This window comes from Gossypium hirsutum, chromosome D06 (genome assembly GCF_007990345.1).
Source record: "Gossypium hirsutum isolate 1008001.06 chromosome D06, Gossypium_hirsutum_v2.1, whole genome shotgun sequence".
Classification (NCBI taxonomy): domain Eukaryota; kingdom Viridiplantae; phylum Streptophyta; class Magnoliopsida; order Malvales; family Malvaceae; genus Gossypium; species Gossypium hirsutum.
The window spans coordinates 17,206,465-17,225,607 of NC_053442.1; the positions used below are offsets into that span (position 1 = coordinate 17,206,465).

General features: G+C 33.5%; 1 protein-coding gene across 2 annotated transcripts; it reads right to left on the reverse strand.

The window, feature by feature from the left end:
- Positions 1-429: 429 nt before the first annotated feature.
- Positions 430-8,614, reverse strand: LOC107900981 (copper-transporting ATPase PAA2, chloroplastic). 2 transcript variants are annotated; one of them, XM_016826787.2, is made up of 18 exons: positions 7,756-8,614; positions 7,594-7,671; positions 6,747-6,844; positions 6,560-6,613; positions 6,265-6,351; positions 5,921-6,085; positions 5,598-5,708; positions 5,198-5,266; positions 4,896-5,005; positions 4,243-4,348; positions 3,704-3,770; positions 3,124-3,203; positions 2,545-2,990; positions 2,089-2,263; positions 1,662-1,793; positions 1,327-1,477; positions 1,064-1,229; positions 430-759 (listed from the first exon to the last, which is right to left on the reverse strand). In XM_016826787.2, the coding sequence occupies exons 1-17, from the start codon at positions 8,393-8,395 to the stop codon at positions 1,102-1,104; spliced, it is 2,697 nt and encodes an 898-aa protein (XP_016682276.1). In that variant the 5' UTR covers positions 8,396-8,614; the 3' UTR covers positions 430-759; positions 1,064-1,101. The 2 variants fall into 2 exon arrangements, with proteins under 2 accessions (XP_016682276.1, XP_040951295.1); XM_041095361.1 differs by lacking the exons at positions 430-759; positions 1,064-1,229 and having other exon boundaries at positions 1,441-1,477; positions 1,662-1,789.
- Positions 8,615-19,143: the final 10,529 nt, after the last annotated feature.

The window sequence follows — 19,143 nt, forward strand, 5'->3', positions numbered from 1 at the left end:
ATATATCAACAAATGATTATTAGTGGAGTGACATTTTTTATATGAAATTGATCTTGTGTTCCAACTCTCAAATAATGTTTTTTCAATTGTTTTATTTGAATATTACATAAAAGAATCAAAAGATGAAAATACCTTATAATGATATTAATTGCATTTTAAAGTAAAAATACTTTAATAATTTCACAATTAAATTGGTGTCGAGTTAACTTATGACACCAACTCAATCAGCCACTTTATATATAATATAAATATACAATTTATGAAGGGAATAAAACATACATAATACAATTAAAATGTAAATATTATATTAAAATAACGTTTTGCTTAAGTGGTAATATTAATATCTTATTGATTTAAAAAACATAGGTTCAAATCTCATCATATCCAAATTTTTTATTGATTATTTTTAAAAAAATAAAAAGACTAAAATACCCTCAAATAATATAATTGAATATAATTACAAGAAAAAAATTTCATAGTTTTCCTAACTGATTTAATGCCTGGTTGACTTGTGAATTTAATCAGGAGCTTAAATAATAGAATAATACTTCTACATAAATGTTTATTTAAAATACAAAAGCCAGCTGAAGATAATAAGCAAAGATAAAATGAATAACAAAAACAGGCACTATTCATAACGCGATACACCTTGATTAACCGCTCGAAATCACCTTTAGTATGTACTCAATAAGCTACTTACAAGTTGATCTATCAAAAAGCAGTGTTCTTAGAGGCAATGCACCTGAGGGCTCCAGGAAGCTGCACAGCAATAAAAATATATGGTAGCAAAAAGATAAGCATATGAAGAAATCAAGACAGAAAAGTAGAGTACAAATGCATCTTTGATCTATTCAATGTAGAAATTGAATTTATAATTAGAAATGAGAAGTGCCAGCATTATAAGATTTAGGTTCTATACGGATTGCACAGTAACCTTTGAGGTTTGGAGGCTTTGATTGTGTACAAAACAATTTCAAACATGCTTTATTACCAACGTAATGAACAAAAGAAGTTCGACCAAATGAACAGAAGAAAACAAGAATGGAAATAGTTAAAGATATACCATCTCAGGATACTTGCACATTGGAATGAATTACTTTGTTAACCTGGACCGGCAGGCATTTGTGAAATTTTCGCAATACTATTCTTCCAGCTCTTCTCAGACCCATGGAGCCGTAAAAGCAAGGAATTGGTTACAACAAATATTGAGCTCAAGGCCATTAACCCACCTATAAATTCAATACAAAAAATTGAAGCAACTCAATCATAGTCAATGGAGAGACCATATAAAAGTGAAGTTTTAGCTCTTGTTTTCAGTTCACATACCAGAAAATGAGGGTGTCATAGCAAGATCGAATTGGGGAAGTAAAACACCAGCAGCAATGGGGATGGCAACAATATTATACGCTACTGCCCAAGATAAATTTTGGTACACTTTTGCCATTGTTGCCTGTGCAAGATCCAGTGCATCTACTACCTAGTGGGGAAGTCTTAAGTAAGATGATACCAATCTGACTGGTATTTCTTTTGAGCTAAGAAAACATAATTCTTTCATGAACAAGTCATACAAAAGCGCAAACAACTTTGCTAAAAGGTTTATACTCAACAAGTTCATCTAACTTGTTGCATGAAACTACAATTTTGGTTAAAGAAGAGCATACCTGTGAGAGTCTGTTGCCAAGAAGTATAATAGATGCTGCATCCGAGGCTGCAGTTTCTTGTGCTTCAGTCTGTAGAGCAATCCCCACATCCGCAAGGGCCAAGGATGGTGCATCATTAATGCCATCCCCTACCTTAGGAGAGGGGGAAAAAATTAGCTGAGTATATTTTCTAATGAAGCTGCAGTATTAGACTTGCATAGTCTTTGCTTTAATTAGGGTCATCCTAAATCTTTTTCCTGAGTTTACTATAAAATTAATTTGTTATTCTAGTTGCATCCAAAGGTGCAAATGATCATCTAAGTCAGTGGACCAGGCAACAGTGCCTGAATTTACTAAAATATATCCAATCATTGACTGAAGAACCAGGTGAATTTATGCTTTACATTACTAATCGAATTCTAGAGGACTGACTGGGAGAGAGAGTTACCATGGCAATGTGATGTCCTGCAGTTTGAAGAGTAGATATAACCCTTGATTTCTGCTGAGGTGTCAAGGATGCATTAACAAATTCATGTTCTATTCCAACTGTCTTCGCAATAGTTGCAACTGCCTCTTCCCTGTCTCCTGAAATAAGGATTGTTTTGATACCTTTCCGCTGAAGCCTTACATAAACAAGGCAACAAAACAACCACAAATGATAAAAGTTAAGAAAGTAAGAGTAGCACAAGGAACATTTTCATCAGCATTTTTTATAGAAAAAACAGAGCAGGAAGTGAAACATCTAAGTAGCTATTCTAGCAGGAAACATAAAGAATAGAGATGCATCTCTAGTCATCAATGGAAAATATTAGCTGGGTATTGCCCACTTATCAAGACTTAATATGCATGCCAAGCCAGTTAAATGGAAGAACTTGCCCACATGATTACGAAAAGGAAATATTACCTGCTCACGGTAGACTCGGCATCAAACCGCAGACTGTCAGACATTCCTATAGCACCTATTACGCCTTCTCCTTCACGTCCAACATAGATAGCTGTTTTTGAATAGTTTGATGGTGATGATGACTGACGCATTACAGCATGTTCTAAAGCCATCAAATCAGATGGAATTGCTTTTATCTGGAAGCGTTCATTAACCCATTCTAATTTACCGACAGCAACCAAACGTCCATTTACTTCAGCTAAGGTTCCAAAACCTGGTTCAACTAGTTGTCCTCTAGTTTCTGGGAGTACCAAATTCAACAACTCTGCCTTCTTTACAATAGCCTTAGCAATCGGATGTATTGCTGTTCTCTCCACTGCTGCAGCAATTTGAAGAATTTCTGATTCATCATAAGTAAAGGAAGAAACTGATGAGACAGTTGGTTTTCCTTCAGTGAGAGTCCCAGTCTGCACATTGGTAAAAAGGGTAATGTTTGAGTGAAATTCTAACATAGCAAATTATCTACACATACAAACTCAGATAGAGGGAGAGAGGGGGGGGAGGGGAGAGAGAGTGCATTATTTTCAAGGGTAGAAGTACTTTGTCAAAAGCAATACGGTCTACATTGGCCAAGCGTTCCAGAACATCCCCACCTCTTATAAGCAGTCCTTGTCTTGCTCCTGATGATTTTCATTGCAGCAACATACAATTTAACAGAGTTAGTTGTTATTTGAAAAATACAAAGAACCAATAAAGTTAAATAGCCAGTATGTTATTCTTCAAATTCAAGTGTATCCAATGTGCATACACCTTATACCAGTGAACAATATTACAATGGTCTCAATGTCATAATGGGTAAAATGTTCCAAAACAAACAAAAATTCCAAAAAAGCATATTTGACAATTCCCCAAAATCATGATTTTCAAATTGAATTCCTTCCTGTCTTCAATGTATCATTGAAGAATGAGCCAGCCAAAGCTCTCCATATATTTAGTCACCTATAGTAAATATAAGCTCTCAATATATTCACTCATGCTTTAAAGTGAACTAAAGTATGAAATCTTCCAATTGCACATACTGTCTTCTAACTGGTGAATAGACGTATGTTAAGATTCACTAAATTAGTCCCATACAGAAAATGAATCAAAATCAAGATTTATTGACATGCCAGATAATTACCAAGAGAGGTGCCAACAAGGATTGCTGTTGGTGTGGCAAGACCCAGAGCACAAGGGCAGGAAACTACCTGAAAAGCAAAAACCAGCAGTACAAACTTGTAGTGCAAATAAATCTTGTTTTGCTCGATTAAAATAAAACATATCATTTTAAGTGACAATTCTCTAAGAAAATTGTGACATCTATGCAAGCAACCATCTTCAAATGCTACCAAGTTAAGCAATTCTTATAAAATATATATATATTTTTTTTAAATTTGCATATTCAATTATATTGTACCTTGCCAGCAATTAGCTGCCGTCATTCCTACAAGAAAAACTCCCCAAAATTTATTTGCAACTTTTAACAGGAACATGCAGAATGGAAACACTTTTTAACTTGTTTCCTTTTTTGAAGATTAAAAAAAAGTTTCTTTTACCATATTGAGATTATTGTAATAATAAATAACTTTCTTGCCAATCAAATGGATAAAAAATGCAAACAATCAGGCAACTAATATTTAGGCAATGTGGAGAAACACAGGTAGACAAAAGAAAACTCACTAAGACATCCACTGCAAGTTTCAAACTCAAAAGCAATGGATCTCCATCAGGGCCAGCAATATCATTGAGCAAAACATCTGGAAATATGTGCGACCCAGCATAATACCTGGACATAGAAAGCAACAAGGAGAAAGACGCAAGATTAGCTAGTACACAATCAACAGCATGCTAGGAGGAAATAACACATCTACAAGCAACTAAAACTAAGGGCCACAGGACCAGCATAATCTGGTTTGAGTACCATGGCAAAAGGGAAAATAAAGAAATCAGTCAGTTAATGCAGGAATGGTACTTCAACAATGGAACAAAGTAGGGGAAAAAAAAACTTGACCGGCATTTACTTAAATTAATGATCCAGTTGTTACAAGTGTTTGCAGCAGTAGAAGTATGCTGGGTCTTGGGGGGGAATGATCGGGAGATAACAACAAGAAATGAAGTGCAAATAAACTTGTCATACTTTCTTCATAGATAGGTCAACTATTCGAATTGCAAATTGAATGCAAATTACCCAATTTCGTTTTGTGAAAGTATCTACAAGTTACATAAATATATTGATTAAGGAAATTAGAATCTCATCTTTTCCATCTATTTTAAGCATCTCATTGAAATCACTCAGTCTGAAGTTAATACATTTGAAGAAACAAACCCCATACCAGAAAGCAAACGTTGCAGCTGACAGAGTCATTATACTGTATACAAATGGCCCGGCTATAGCATCTGCAAGCCTCTGTACAGGTGCTTCTTGTCCTTGAGCATCTTCAACCTGAAAATTGGTTGCAGATATCCTACTCAGGCTAAATGGAAGCAACGGTTTATTTTTTTTATACTAGTAATTACACAGAAATGGGAGAATAATGCCCTGTGCAGCAGGCACATAGTCACTCATATCAAGCATCAGATGTGAGGACATGACTGTATGATTAATCCAATAAAAAAAGTTCACTAGGGCACTAACCATGCGTACGATCTTAGCAATAGTTGAGTTGGAGCCTGTGGAAGTTGCTCCTATTCTTAAAGGGCCATCCTGAAAGAGAACATTCATAAACATAAATGATGATTGCGTGGGTAGTGGGTTCAATCTAAAATTCTTAAGAATAATTTAGAAAAAATACAACTAATAATAACATTCAGTCTTTCTCTAACGCTCCTCATTCAGATCTAATCATCCCAAGCAATCCAGCTAATACGTATTTTTTTTTCCTTTTGGCAATCAGCTAATATGCATTTTAAATTTTAATACAAAAGGTTATTCCTATATCTCTGAAATAAGCAATGGTCAAGTATTTCTCTCCCTAAAGTATTGCTATTGGCATAAGTCATAGCATTTCTAAATTATATTCCTCAACACATCTTACCCAATTTATAGTTCCAGCAGAGACCATAAGACCCTTTTCCTTGAATACTGGAAGTGATTCTCCCGTCAGCATGGATTCATCAACCACACTTCTTCCTGTAAGAACTTTCCCCTATGTAGGGAATTCTAATTTCAGAAAAAGTCCATTTATATGTGGTAAATTTAATCAGACAGTGATTAAAAAGGTTCATCTTAGTTTCATATAATTATCAATATGTTGTTTGCTCTAACTAAAAATACATACGGTTCATCTGTATATGACCAAGTTTAGGAATCAGACTGTGATGCACTAAATCCTGATCATATAACATATTCATGACTTACATCTACAGGAATTGTTTCTCCAGGCAAAACTAATACTGAATCTCCAACTCGAATATCATCTGAGGGGACCTCAATGCAAATAGCATCAGAGCTAAGTACAGAATCAGCAGAGGAATCAGTGTCTGATGAAGTAATTACAAGTCTTGACCGAGTGGATATCAATGACTGCAAAACAATTATCTCACATGTCAAATCAACCAAATGGCATGAAGATGAGTGAATATGATAGAAGCACGTTATGTAACTAAATCTTAGTTTTAAGGATCTGTAAGCCAAGATTCATACCATCAAACATGAAAACAAGTGTAATAACAAAACAAGGAAGTATCAGATTTAAGACTCACTAAAAGTTCATTCATGTCGCTGGATGCCCTAATCCTTGCTTTTTCTTCCAACGAACGTCCCAGGAGCACAAAACCAAGAAGCATGACCTGCATGTCAAAATACAGGAGTGCTTCATGAGAACTTATTATCAACCAGACCAAAACTTTCAGACTTCCACCTAAGTAGCTTCTGCATATTAAAAATAGTGAATCAACAGATGTGAGAAAAAGGAAACTTATCTCGAAGCATTTGGCAGATACAGCAGAACCATGATATCAAAAATAAATATTGCAGAGTAAAAGTAAGGGAAATCACCGGCTCGTCAAAGAATGAAGCATCCCATTCAAGCCCAGGGTTAAGAAGTGAGACCTACAAGGCAAGGCAAATATAAGGACCAACAGAACTTAGCAGATTGATTCCATGATGCTATATTAAGAAAACTGAATCTCAGCTTTCAAACCACAAGGAAAGAAAGAATGAAAGAAAGAAAGAAAATTCTCACTGCACTAATGATAAATGCAGCAATTGATCCAAAACCCACAAGAGAATTCATATTGGGAGATCCTTTCTTGAATGCCAATAATCCATCAACTAGCAAATCTGCAAAACATTTTTTGAGAACTTTGATCAAAGTCAATCTTTACTCCCCGGTCACTACAGCATTAAGACACTTTAGAAAGAGTTTTGCTAGTAACTGCCTTAAGACCAAGGAATATCTTCCTTAAATATGGGTTTTGTTTGGAAAATTAGCTATCAAAATAGTTTAAATTGTGTGATAAAACACATATAAATATAACTAATATTATTACACCCACGATTTTATATTAAAAAATTATTTATAAAATATATCAATAAATTATTATCAGTGGAGTGACAAGGGTCTTTTATATGAATTTGTAGGTCTTGTGGTCAATTTGCAAATAATTTTTATTTGAATTTTATATTAAAGTATGAAAAGATGAAAATATTTTTAAAGTAATACTAATTACCCTTTGAAGTAAAGGTATTTTAGTAACTCACAGCCTGACACCAACTCAATCAGCCACTTTATATATACTATAGATAGATATTATGATTATTTTTCAAATTCATGAATTTGTGGAGGTCTTTTTCACGGTGAATTTGAAATTCCTAAAGGCATTTGTGAATTTGACATGCAAGTTTCTATACATTTCAAATACATATCATATTAAATATTAACTAATTTATAGTATGCAATTCATTCTGACAACTAATACAACAAACCAAATATAAATCCAAAATTTTCTAATCCATATATCCAAACATAGAATTTCTTACATGCCGCCTAAATGTTAATGCATGTGAAAATAAGGGATAAAACAACAAACCTCTTCCTGGACCCAACAAAGCCGTTAAAGCCAATCCTCCTTTGACATAAGAATTATGAAGGACCTCCAGAAACGATCCTGAATCAAACATAATTAAACCATAGGCGTCATTATCACATATCAAATTTAAATAAGAAATTGAATTGCATTAAATTAAATTACCATGGCCGAAATGAATCCCTAGGGAGTGCAAAATATGTGAAGCATGAGCTCCACAACAAAGCGCCACCAAAGTCCAAGCAAAAGCCACTCGATTCCTACTCTTCACCAACAATTCCTCTTTCTTCTTCAACATTTCCTTCCACTTCCTCATGTTCTCCGCGATTCCAATCCCCGAAACCCTCCTCTTAGCCATGAACCCGCACTCGCTCACCCTCTGAGCTATACTCTCCGCAACACTCTCCACGGTTTCCCTCTCCATCACCTCCCGCTTCAACTTGATCGCCGCCGTCTCGGTCAACAAGTTGACTACTACTGATTCGACTCGCTCGTCGGAAGAGATAACCGATTTGACTCGGGACACGCATCCGCCGCACATCATCCCGTTGACATCGAGGAGAACCGACGGGTCTTTAAGCTTCTGTCCTACCGGCAGTATAGACGATTCCTCCGACTCTAATCTAGTCTCCAGTGAACTGAACAAGACGAATCCAGGAGTTGACCGAGGCCGACAATGGAAACGACCACGAGGGCATCGTTTTAGCAAGCCAAAGCGGTCAGCTTTGAGTTTCGCGCCATTACTGAAAGAGAGCTTTGGCCGATTTAATACAGAGAGTCTTAACAGATCCCCCGCCATTGCCATTGTTTGCTCGCATAAGGATTTTTTTTTAAAAAAAAAAGATGACCAAAGAAATGCACTGAGAAAGATTTGAAGACAATGATGTTGATCCTTGTTGAAAGTTGAAACGCAGAGAACCGTAATTTCCTTTTTCCTTTTAGAACATTATCCAATTATAATCCGCCATGTAATCTTGAAACTGTATCCGCACGTTTTTTTGTATGGTATTATCGAACTGAACTTCACCTAACCTTGTGGTCGAAATTCGACAACAGCAATTGAGATATTCAATTTACTTAAAATTCCAAAACGCTGCGTTTTAATCCATTACACTTGGGGCTAGGTTACCATTGTTAAAAAAATGTTGTTCACTGTTATTAAATATATATATTAAATACGATATTGGTAAGTAAAAAATAAGTGAAATAATATTTAAATAATTTAATATGTTAATATATGAAATATAAAATTTAAATGGCTTTAAAGAAATTAATATAAATTATTTGTAAACTTTAATTTAAATATATAAACAATATTAGAGAAAATTAATTTTTTTATTAATTTACATGCTCATTGCAAAATGCTAAGTTAAAGCTTAAAAATATATTTGATTGATGAAATAAATGAGGATATTTTGACAATTTTACATTCAAAAGTCAAAAGTCAAAAGCAAAAAGCTTTATTTTTTAGCTTTTGAGGTTGGGTCTAAAAGTTAGTTTGAAATGTAACGACCCGGTTTTTAATAGTATCAGAAAATGTAGTTTCAGAATTTCATTTTCGTAATCCAAATCCGTAATATTTAATAGAGATATTTACGAAGTTATTGTATTGATTAATTGAAATTTGGTTAAGTGATTTAATCAAAATTGTGATTAATTAAGGCTTAGGGACTAAATTATAAAAGTTTAATTACTATAGATTTTTAATTAGAATAAGGCTTGAGGACTTAAATTACAACTAACCAAAGGAATATAATAGAAAACAGACCGATTTTAAATATATGTTAGTGGGTGGTGATGGATGGTGTCATTTACTTAATTTAATTAGTTATTAAGCTTAAATAATTAAGGTTAATTTAATTAAACTAGTTTAATTAAAATAAAACCATAGTATAAAATGCAATTAGCGGAAAGAGAGAAGAGAGTTTCATCTTCTTCATCTCAACAAAAAAAGAAACATAAAAGGAAAACACCATTTTTGCTAACTTTGAAGCTTTTGGCTAAATAAGTCCCTAGTCATTTTTCATTAATTTTTATAGATTTGAGGTCATAGGAGCTTGAATTGGCTAACACATTTATTAAATTGTGAAACTGTTAAAGTTTTAGAAAGTTTTCATAGTTGAGAACTTGATGAAATTGATGTGAATTTGATAGAAATTAAGCTTAGTTTAAAAAAAAGACTAAATTGTAAAGTTCAATTGATAGTTTCGTACAATAGGGATCAAATTGAATAAAATAAAAAACTATTATGAAATCTTGGTAGGAATAGGAAATAGAAGGTCCTTAATGAAAATAGGTGAAATCGAATTTTAATTTGAGGGTTTAGATTGAAAGTTATGCTTGTCTCGGGTTTAGAGACTAAATTGAATAAATTGCAAAATATGTGTGACTTTGTAATTGGTTGTGATTTGAATTGGAATTTGATGTTGTGTATTGTTGGATTATTATTTGTAGCTAAAGACGACGCAAGGCCATCAAAAGGGAAAGGAAAGACGAGAGCCAACGCCGAGTAACTTGAGTCTTCAGTTTGTATTTATATAATTTGAATCATTATAATTGTTTCATATTTATATTGTTTTGCATAGTATGATATTGAGGTGAGTTGAAAATGATTATTTGATTTGAATTATTATGATTGAGATTACTTGTTGAAATAGAGGACTAAATTGAATAGAACTAAAACTAGTGTAACTTGATGAAAATATGAAATTGGCCTTGAATTGGATTGAATCATGTTACGTTATGTAATGAAATGATGAATTGGATAATTAGTTACCCTATTAACTTGATGTCCACGAAACCAACTAAAAATACAACAAAGACAAGTGCATCTATCGACAAATAGTATAGCTAAGGTGAGCAAAGATATCGTTCCCACGAGGACTAAAAGTACTAGTAATTTCCGTCTTTCTATTATTTTACCGATAAATTGAAGTGATTGAATTAAACTAAAATTAACTAAATTAATTAACTAAGAACTCGACAAAGAACAAATCGGGAAAATAATTGAATAATAACCAAGAAGCGAAACAATATCCATGAAAGAATCCACCTAAACTGCATCTATCATTATCAATCTGAATTAAACAATTTATTCACTTAATATCTTGATCTGTAGAAATCCTTAAATTATGTTAATATTATCAAGACTAAAAGCAACTGACTCTAGGTTGATTAATTGAAATTTCTTTCTAATTAAAATCATTATTATCGCATTAACTCAATCTATGAATTCCCCTATTAGATTTGACTCTAATCCGATAGATTTATGTCATCCTATTTTTAGGATTGCATGCAACTCCACTCAATTATGCTAGATCTACTCTTAAATAGGGTCTATTCCTTCTCTGAATTAAGCACATCAAACATGAATTAATAATCCGAAAATATTAAATCAAGAATTAAGCATGCATAATTGAGAATAAGATTCAAGTATTTATGGCGTAAAACAGAAATCAAAAGACAGAATTCATCATAGGGTTCATCTCCCTTAGGTATTTAGAAAATTAGTTTATAATTGCGAATAAAAACATCTCAAAAATAGTATAACCACAAGAAATAGAGAAACTCATAATAAACTTCAAAGAAATCAAAAGGAGATCTTCAATCTTGGTGGAAATCTGCTTCAGAGTCGTTTTCAATGGTGTTTTCCAAGTTGTTTTCTTCAATATTCTCTAACAACTCTCCCCTCTCTTCTTATATTTGGTATATATAGGTCTTAGAATGTCCGAAAAACCTAAAAATTATGTTTTTTCGCTTATTTGGTGTGTGAATCGCGAAATCCACACAGTCTGACACATGGCCGTGTGGCAACCTGTGTAGCGCACACGGTCGTGTGTCCAGCTTGTGTGGGAAGGCCCAACTTGTGTGGCTCTTGAAATCTATTCCAATTGTCTGACTTTCGCTCTGTTTTCACTCGTTTTGCTCCTAAATACTCTCCTAAGTATAAAAACATGAATTTAAAGGATTAGAAGCATAAAATTCACCATTTTGCATTGATTAGTCATCCAAAAATGCATTAAGAATGGGATTAAAACATGTTACTTTTAACACTTATCAAATATCCCCACACTTAAGCGTTTGCTTGTCCTCAAGCAAAATCCTCAACCCACAATAAAGTTAACTTTTGTAACACCCCTAACCCCTCTCTGTCGTCAGACTAGGGTCACAGGCATTACTAACCAATCAGAACATTTAATTACATCGTAAGTAGTAGTATAAGCTAACTAATATTGTCATAATATATGTTGGGAATGCCGGTACCCCTATGGCGCAGCGAAAATTAATAAAAAATAATTCCAGCGATCAAACCCATGGATCTATGTGCGAGAAACGAATCAGGGTGAAATAATAGTTTCAAAATTACCATAATTTCAATCTGAGTAGACAGCGATGCCTCGTCAATGAGAATTCTAATCTACTATCAAACCAAGTCGCAACCTTTCGTGATTCTGACCTCTACGTAATCCACCCGGTTTGACAATGAACGGAAGAAATCCCCAAAACTATTTTGGAGAATTCTTTGCTTGACAGCTGCTAGACTTTACAAGCAAAATTTTGGGATTTTATTTCTTAGGGTTTTTTTAAACTCTCCCACACTAACCCTCTTATAATTGGTATATATATAATGAATCATAATTCATAAAATTTTTATCTGAACATAATAATCATAATTAAAAATAAATAAATATAATAATGCGTTAAACCGAAAATTATAATTACATTAATTATAACAAGGATTTCGGTAAACCATATTTATTTAAATTTATATACGAACCAAATTCATATATTAATAGAACTATATTCTCATTATGTGTACAACAACCTTGTACATATAATATGTTCGATATTTGATTACCCAATTAAATTAATTCTATAATTAATTTAATTCATGTGACAACCAAACACAATACCAATTATGTTTTATTCCGTTCATTTCAACCATAGGGTGTGACCCTGTAGGTTTTTGTAACGTTAGCAGTAATACTAGAACGATTCTAATGTTACAAACAATGAGTGGTATCTAGCAATGCATCATTGCTACCTAAGTTATAAGAAATCATGATTCGACATAACCTTTTTGTGATTAACCTTTCATGCATTAATCCTTAAGTCCTTTATCTCTGGATTGGCCACAAGTCATGGAATAGTCACACTTGCATAGTCCATCCCATGTTCCTTGATATCTTGAGTAGACTATGATATACAAATAAGTATGACATCTCATATCAACTTATTTGAGCATGGCCATGCATTTCTAGTCTCACTCAATCAAGTGGCCTAAGATATTACTCCCATTATGTAAGAGAGACTTATCCTATATTGATCAACCATATCCCTCTACATAGATTGTGGTATATCCAACATCAGCCTTTATAGAACAACCAGTTACGGTGTACGTTTGACTGTATCAAAATATATAACTCACGATGTTGGGATAATGATGATCTCAAGTCTAAGGATCATATACATATTAATTACTATGAGTAATGTTATGACAATTACATAAGAATCCAAGAAACATACTCATAGCGGGTCAGTCCAATATGTTTGTTCTCTAACACACATATTCATGCATTGATTTTGACACTCCATATCAATGACAACTCTTTATCATCAATCAACTACATGTTACTCTTAATGCATTATTGTTGTCCTAGTCAACAATAATACTTGACTAAGGACCTTATTCATATTATTTTTGGGGCATTATTATAAAACAATTTATTTATACTCACAGAAAAGAAACTGAAATAATAATGATAACGCCTTATATTGCCTTATATTAATAAACATGATAAATCAAGTATGTTATTACAACCATCTCATGATTGATCTTTGGGCATACTCTTATAATCTCCCACTAGCACTAAGACCAATCACTCATATATCTAATATCTAGTGACTTAGTGTGACGATCATGTTTCTGCTGTGTCAGAGGCTTGGTCAGGGGATCAGCAATGTTATCATCTGTAGGTACTCTACATATCTCTACATCCCCTTGATCGATAGTCTCTCAAATAAGATGGTAGCGCCTAAGTATATGTTTGGATCGCTGGTGAGATCTAGGTTCTTTAGCTTGTGCAATGGCTCCATTGTTATCACATCGAAGTTCTATAGCATCTGATATGCTAGGCACAACCCCTAGTTCAGTAATAAACTTCTTGATCCAAACCGCTTCCTTTGCTGCCTCACTAGCTACAATATACTCAGCTTCTGTTGTAGAATCGGCTACTGTACTTTGCTTTGAACTCTTCCAGCTCACAGCACCACCATTAAGGCAAAACACAAAACCTGATTGTGATCGAAAATCGTCCTTGTCGGTTTGGAAGCTGGCATCAGTGTAACCTTTTACACTTAACTCTTCCTCACCTCCATATATTAGGAACGTATCCTTAGTTCTTCTTAAGTACTTAAAAATATTCTTGACTGTGGTCCAGTGACCTTCACCGGGATCTACTTGGTACTTGCTCGTCATACTTAAGGCATATGAGACATCTGGACGGGTACATAACATGGCATACATGATAGATCCAATAGCGGAAACATATGGAATTTTACTCATGCGTTCTCTCTCTTGTGGAGTTGAAGGACATATTTCCTTCGAGAGTGAAATACCATGTCTCATAGGTAGGAATCCTCTCTTAGATTCTTCCATACTAAACCTTTTCAGTACTTTATCTATGTATGTACTTTGGCTTAGACCTAGTAGTCGTCTTGATCTATATCTATAGATCTTGAATCCTAAGATGTAAGTGGCTTCGCCCAAGTCCTTCATAGAAAAACAACTTCCTAACCAAGTCTTAATAGACTGCTAGAAGTCGGATACATAACAAGACTATTCCAATTATTAACATCAGAATATTGGTCCATACTCTGACTATTATTACCTTCGATGATGTTAGTAGAATACACTTAATTCAGGTTTGCTAATTCATTCTAATTCAGAGTAAAAGTTACTCTAGCCCATATTTCGAGTCTACGGGAACCTAAAAATAGTCTAAAAATACGCAAGGACTAATTTTGAACAATTTTGAAAGTTTGGGTCCATTTTAAAAAATTCCTAAAAATAAGGGACACACGGCCGTGTCCCAGCCCATGTCTCTACCTGTGTAACTCACTGACTTGGGTCACACGGTCGTGTCCCAGGCCATGTGTCAACTATTGTGGAAACACCTATACTATTTTTCAACATGCTCAGGGCACACGCCCGTGTGTGTTGCCTGTGTGTGGCACACGATCGTGTGGCAAATCATGTCTTAGGCCGTCTGCACTTATAAGTACCTTAAAACTCAAGTTTACCATTTCCTACTTAGTTGGGCACTAAGCAACTCAATTTTTAGCCATTTAACCTATTCAAAACACGATTGAACATGCTTAAAATAAGCCAAAACAATCCATTTTAAGTACCTAACCAATGTACCCTCATTGATACCACATTTTATATCATGAACACAATAGCAAAGCAATCAACCATTCAAGATTTCCTTCATGCCAAAATTTTATCATAATTGGACTAACACTTAGCTACTTAAGCTACTAAACTTTAAACTAACAAATACCAAAATATAAACTAGGCTAACATACCAACATAGCCTCAACCACAACCATATACATTTATCCATCATTTCACTAGCAAACTAAAATAACAACACCTTATAAACAACATCAACAAATGACTCCTTAGGTACATGCCATTACAAAAAAAGAAATCACCACACTTGAGCTTGGGATTTGTTGTTTGATGCTGAGTTGGCAATAAGTTGAAAAGTACCTAGCCTGTGTACGGAAATCAAAACTGCACACTGAGTATAACTCAGTGGTATTTCTATAATTCGAATAATTTAAACTTGAAATGAATAGATAAGATATAAAGATGCAATAAGTAATGCTATAAAACATATGTATCAAATCAATAATGCCAACTTACTCTTTCTTCATTCACATTCAATAGAGTTCACAAATTTTAGCACATGGCAATAATATTTCATATGTTCAAGCACATATCAATGGTATTCCATATATATAGCATTTGGTAATCCAACTCATATAATGGCATGATTCATCATTTAGATTAATACTTGAATTCGTGTCAAGATTTACATCTCATTTCATCATTTCGTATTTCATTTCTCATCTCGTATTCATTTCTCAACTTTTCCATCTCAATCTCAAACACATAAATTTATCATTTAATTCCCCCTATTAACATGACTTAGACTTGGACGGATACATGGATCCAACCAATACACCAGTTTGGCACCCAGTGCCTTATCGACTCGAGGTTGAACTCTTCCTATCCTATGGCATGCCATCTATATCCGACTCAACCTGAACAATTAATAGGGTTTCATTTCACTTTTCAATACAACCAATGTTGCAATTTCACATATATACACATGATCATATATAGTCATTTCAATATTCATATAATCAATGTATTTTATAATATACAAAATCAATCCATTTTAAATCCATTATGAATTCAATTCAATCTCAAAGTACCAAAGTACTTACCTCAAATGCTTATCATATGCAAATAATTAAATATGCAACAATCTACTATTTAATTCGGATTATAGAAACACAAACTGTGAATTCCGAGCTATTCATCGTCGATTTTATTCTTCTCCTTTTTGCTCAAGGATTCTGATACAACGTTAGCTATGGAGTAAAACAATTAAAATACATTAATATTACACAATTCAATTTCACATTAAATTTTCAATTTTTACATTATATTTGCTTAAACTTCAATTTAGTCCTTAAATCAAGACTAGTTTTAACCTCCACATTTAACTTTATATTTTTATGCTAATTTCACTCTAAATAAATTTAGCTCCCTCTTTTCCAGTTTGACCTTTTAATTTCACAAATTTCTCATTTTAATCCTTTTCCATTTTTAACTTAAAATTTTATCTATTTAATCCCTAATACTTAAACTATTTAACAATGTCAACATCTAAAATCTTGACTAAATTGACTTAGGTACCAGGATTCCAAAAATGTAAAAATTACAAGAAAACAGACTAAATTAACTAGCCGATTAAAGTTTAAATGTTCAAAAACCCCCTAGGTTGTCGTCGGCCTCTTGTTCTTTCTTTTAATTTTACATACTCTCATTCTATCTCCTTCCACTTTCTTTCTTATTTCTTTTATTTTTGTTTTCATTTAAATTATCATTATTACTTAATATATATAACATATATATAATATACACATGTATAACATTTAACCTATGACCGACCATCTATACACAACCATTTATTAAATTGTATACTTGCTACTTTATCCCCTTTAGTTTATTTCAATCTATAATTCAACTTTTAACTTTAACGTGATTTAGCCATTGTTCCATAACAATTCCTAATTTCAAAAAATTTGCTTAACTAAAATCAAATTTACTACTACACTAACCTCGTCAACATTTATGTTTTACGGGAACGGAGTCCCGAATCTTACTTTTTGTCACCACTGACTATTGAGTCGTTACAATTCTCCCCTCTAAATAAATTTCGTCCCAGAAGTTTACCTGAAAATAGGTAGGGATACTGAGATCTCATCGTCTCTTTTGGCTCCCAGGTTGCTTCATCAACACTATGACTACGCCATAGAACTTTTACTAACAAAACACATTTATTACGTAACTTTCTCACCTCGCAAGCCAAAATTTCAGCCAGTTCTTCTTCATAAGATAAGTCAGGTTGAATTTCAATTTCTTCCATTGAAATAACGTGTGACAGATCTGATCGATACTTCTTAAGCATGAAAATGTGGAAAACGTCATGCATTTTTTTTGTAATGCCAACTGATACGCCACTGGTCCCACTCTTTCATGTTAGAGTATGCCCAAAGATCAATCATGGGATGGTTGTAATAACATACTTGATTTATCATGTTTATTAATATAAGGCGTTACCATTATTATTTCAGTTTCTTTTCTGTGTGTATAAATAAACTGTTTTATAATAATGTCCTAAGAATAATATGATTATTCTTAAAAGATCCATAGTCAAATATTATTGTTAGATAGGAAAACGATAATGCATTAAGACTAACATGTAGTTGATTGATGATAAAGAGTTATCATTGATATGGAATGTCAGAATCGATGCATGAATATGTATGTTAGAGAACAACATATTAGATTTATCCATTATGAGTATGTTTCCTGGATTATTATGTAATTGTCACGACATTACTCATAGTGATTAATATGTATATGATCCTCAGACTTGAGATCATCATAATCCCAACATTGTGAGTAGTATATTTTGATACAGGCAAACGTACACCGTAACTGGTTGTTCTATAAAGGCTGATGTTGGATATACCACAATCGATGTAGAGGGATATGGTTGGTCGATATAGAATAAGTCCCTCATACATAATGGGAGTAATATCTTGGGCCACTTGATTAAGTGAGACTAGAAATGCATGGCCATGCTCAAATAAGTTGATATGAGATGTCATACTTATTTGTATATTGTAGTCTGCTTAAGGTATCAAAGAACATGGAATGGACTATACAAGTGTGACTATTCCATGACTTGTGTCCAATCCAGAGATAAAGGACTTAAGGATTATTGCATAAAAGGTTAATCATAAAAAAAAAGGTTATGTCAAATCATGATCTCTTGTGACTTAGGTAGCAATGATGCATTGCTAGATGCCACTAATTGTTTGTAACATTGGAATCGTTCTAGTATTACTGCTAACGTTACAGAAACGTACAGGGTCACACCCTATAGTTGAAATGAACGGAATAAACCATAGTTGGTATTATTTTTGGGTTTCGCTTGAATTAAATTAATTATAGAATTAATTTAATTCGTCAAATTTCCAACACATTATGTACAAGTTTGTTGTACGCATAATGAGGACATGAATTTGATTAGCATATGAATTCAAATAAATATATGGTTTACCGAAATTATATTATAATTAATGTAATTATAATTTTCGGTTTAAAATATTATTATATTTATTTAATTCCTAAAAAACCCTAAAATAATAGGATATAAGAATCCCGTTTTTCTTTGTTTTTGGTCTAGCAGTCGTCAAAGAAAAATTACTTTCAAAACTGTTTTGGGGATTTCTTCTGTTCGTAGTCAACTGAGTGGATTACGTAGAGGTCGGAGTCTCGATAGATTGCGGCTTGGTTCGATTGTAGATCAAGCTACACATTGTTGAGAAGTTGCTGTCTACTCAAAACAAACATTAGGTAATTTCGTAACCCTTTTTCACCCCGATTTGTTCCTCACACATGGATCCGTGGTTAGGGTCGCCGATTATTTAATTTTTCCGCTATGCCGTAGGGGTGCCGGTGATCCAACAGTGGTATCAGAGCCACTTGTATGACACGGACTCGTGTTTAAATACTTGGGTGATGCAATTGTATGAGATGCATGCTTCAATTTTATTAAATTTACGACTGTTTAAATCATTTAAGAGTAACCTGATAATCGTTCCTTTTGACAATGGATTAAAATGTTAATCATGGTGTTATGGCCTAATCGGTTTTATGTTATTACTGTTAAGCGTTAATAGATC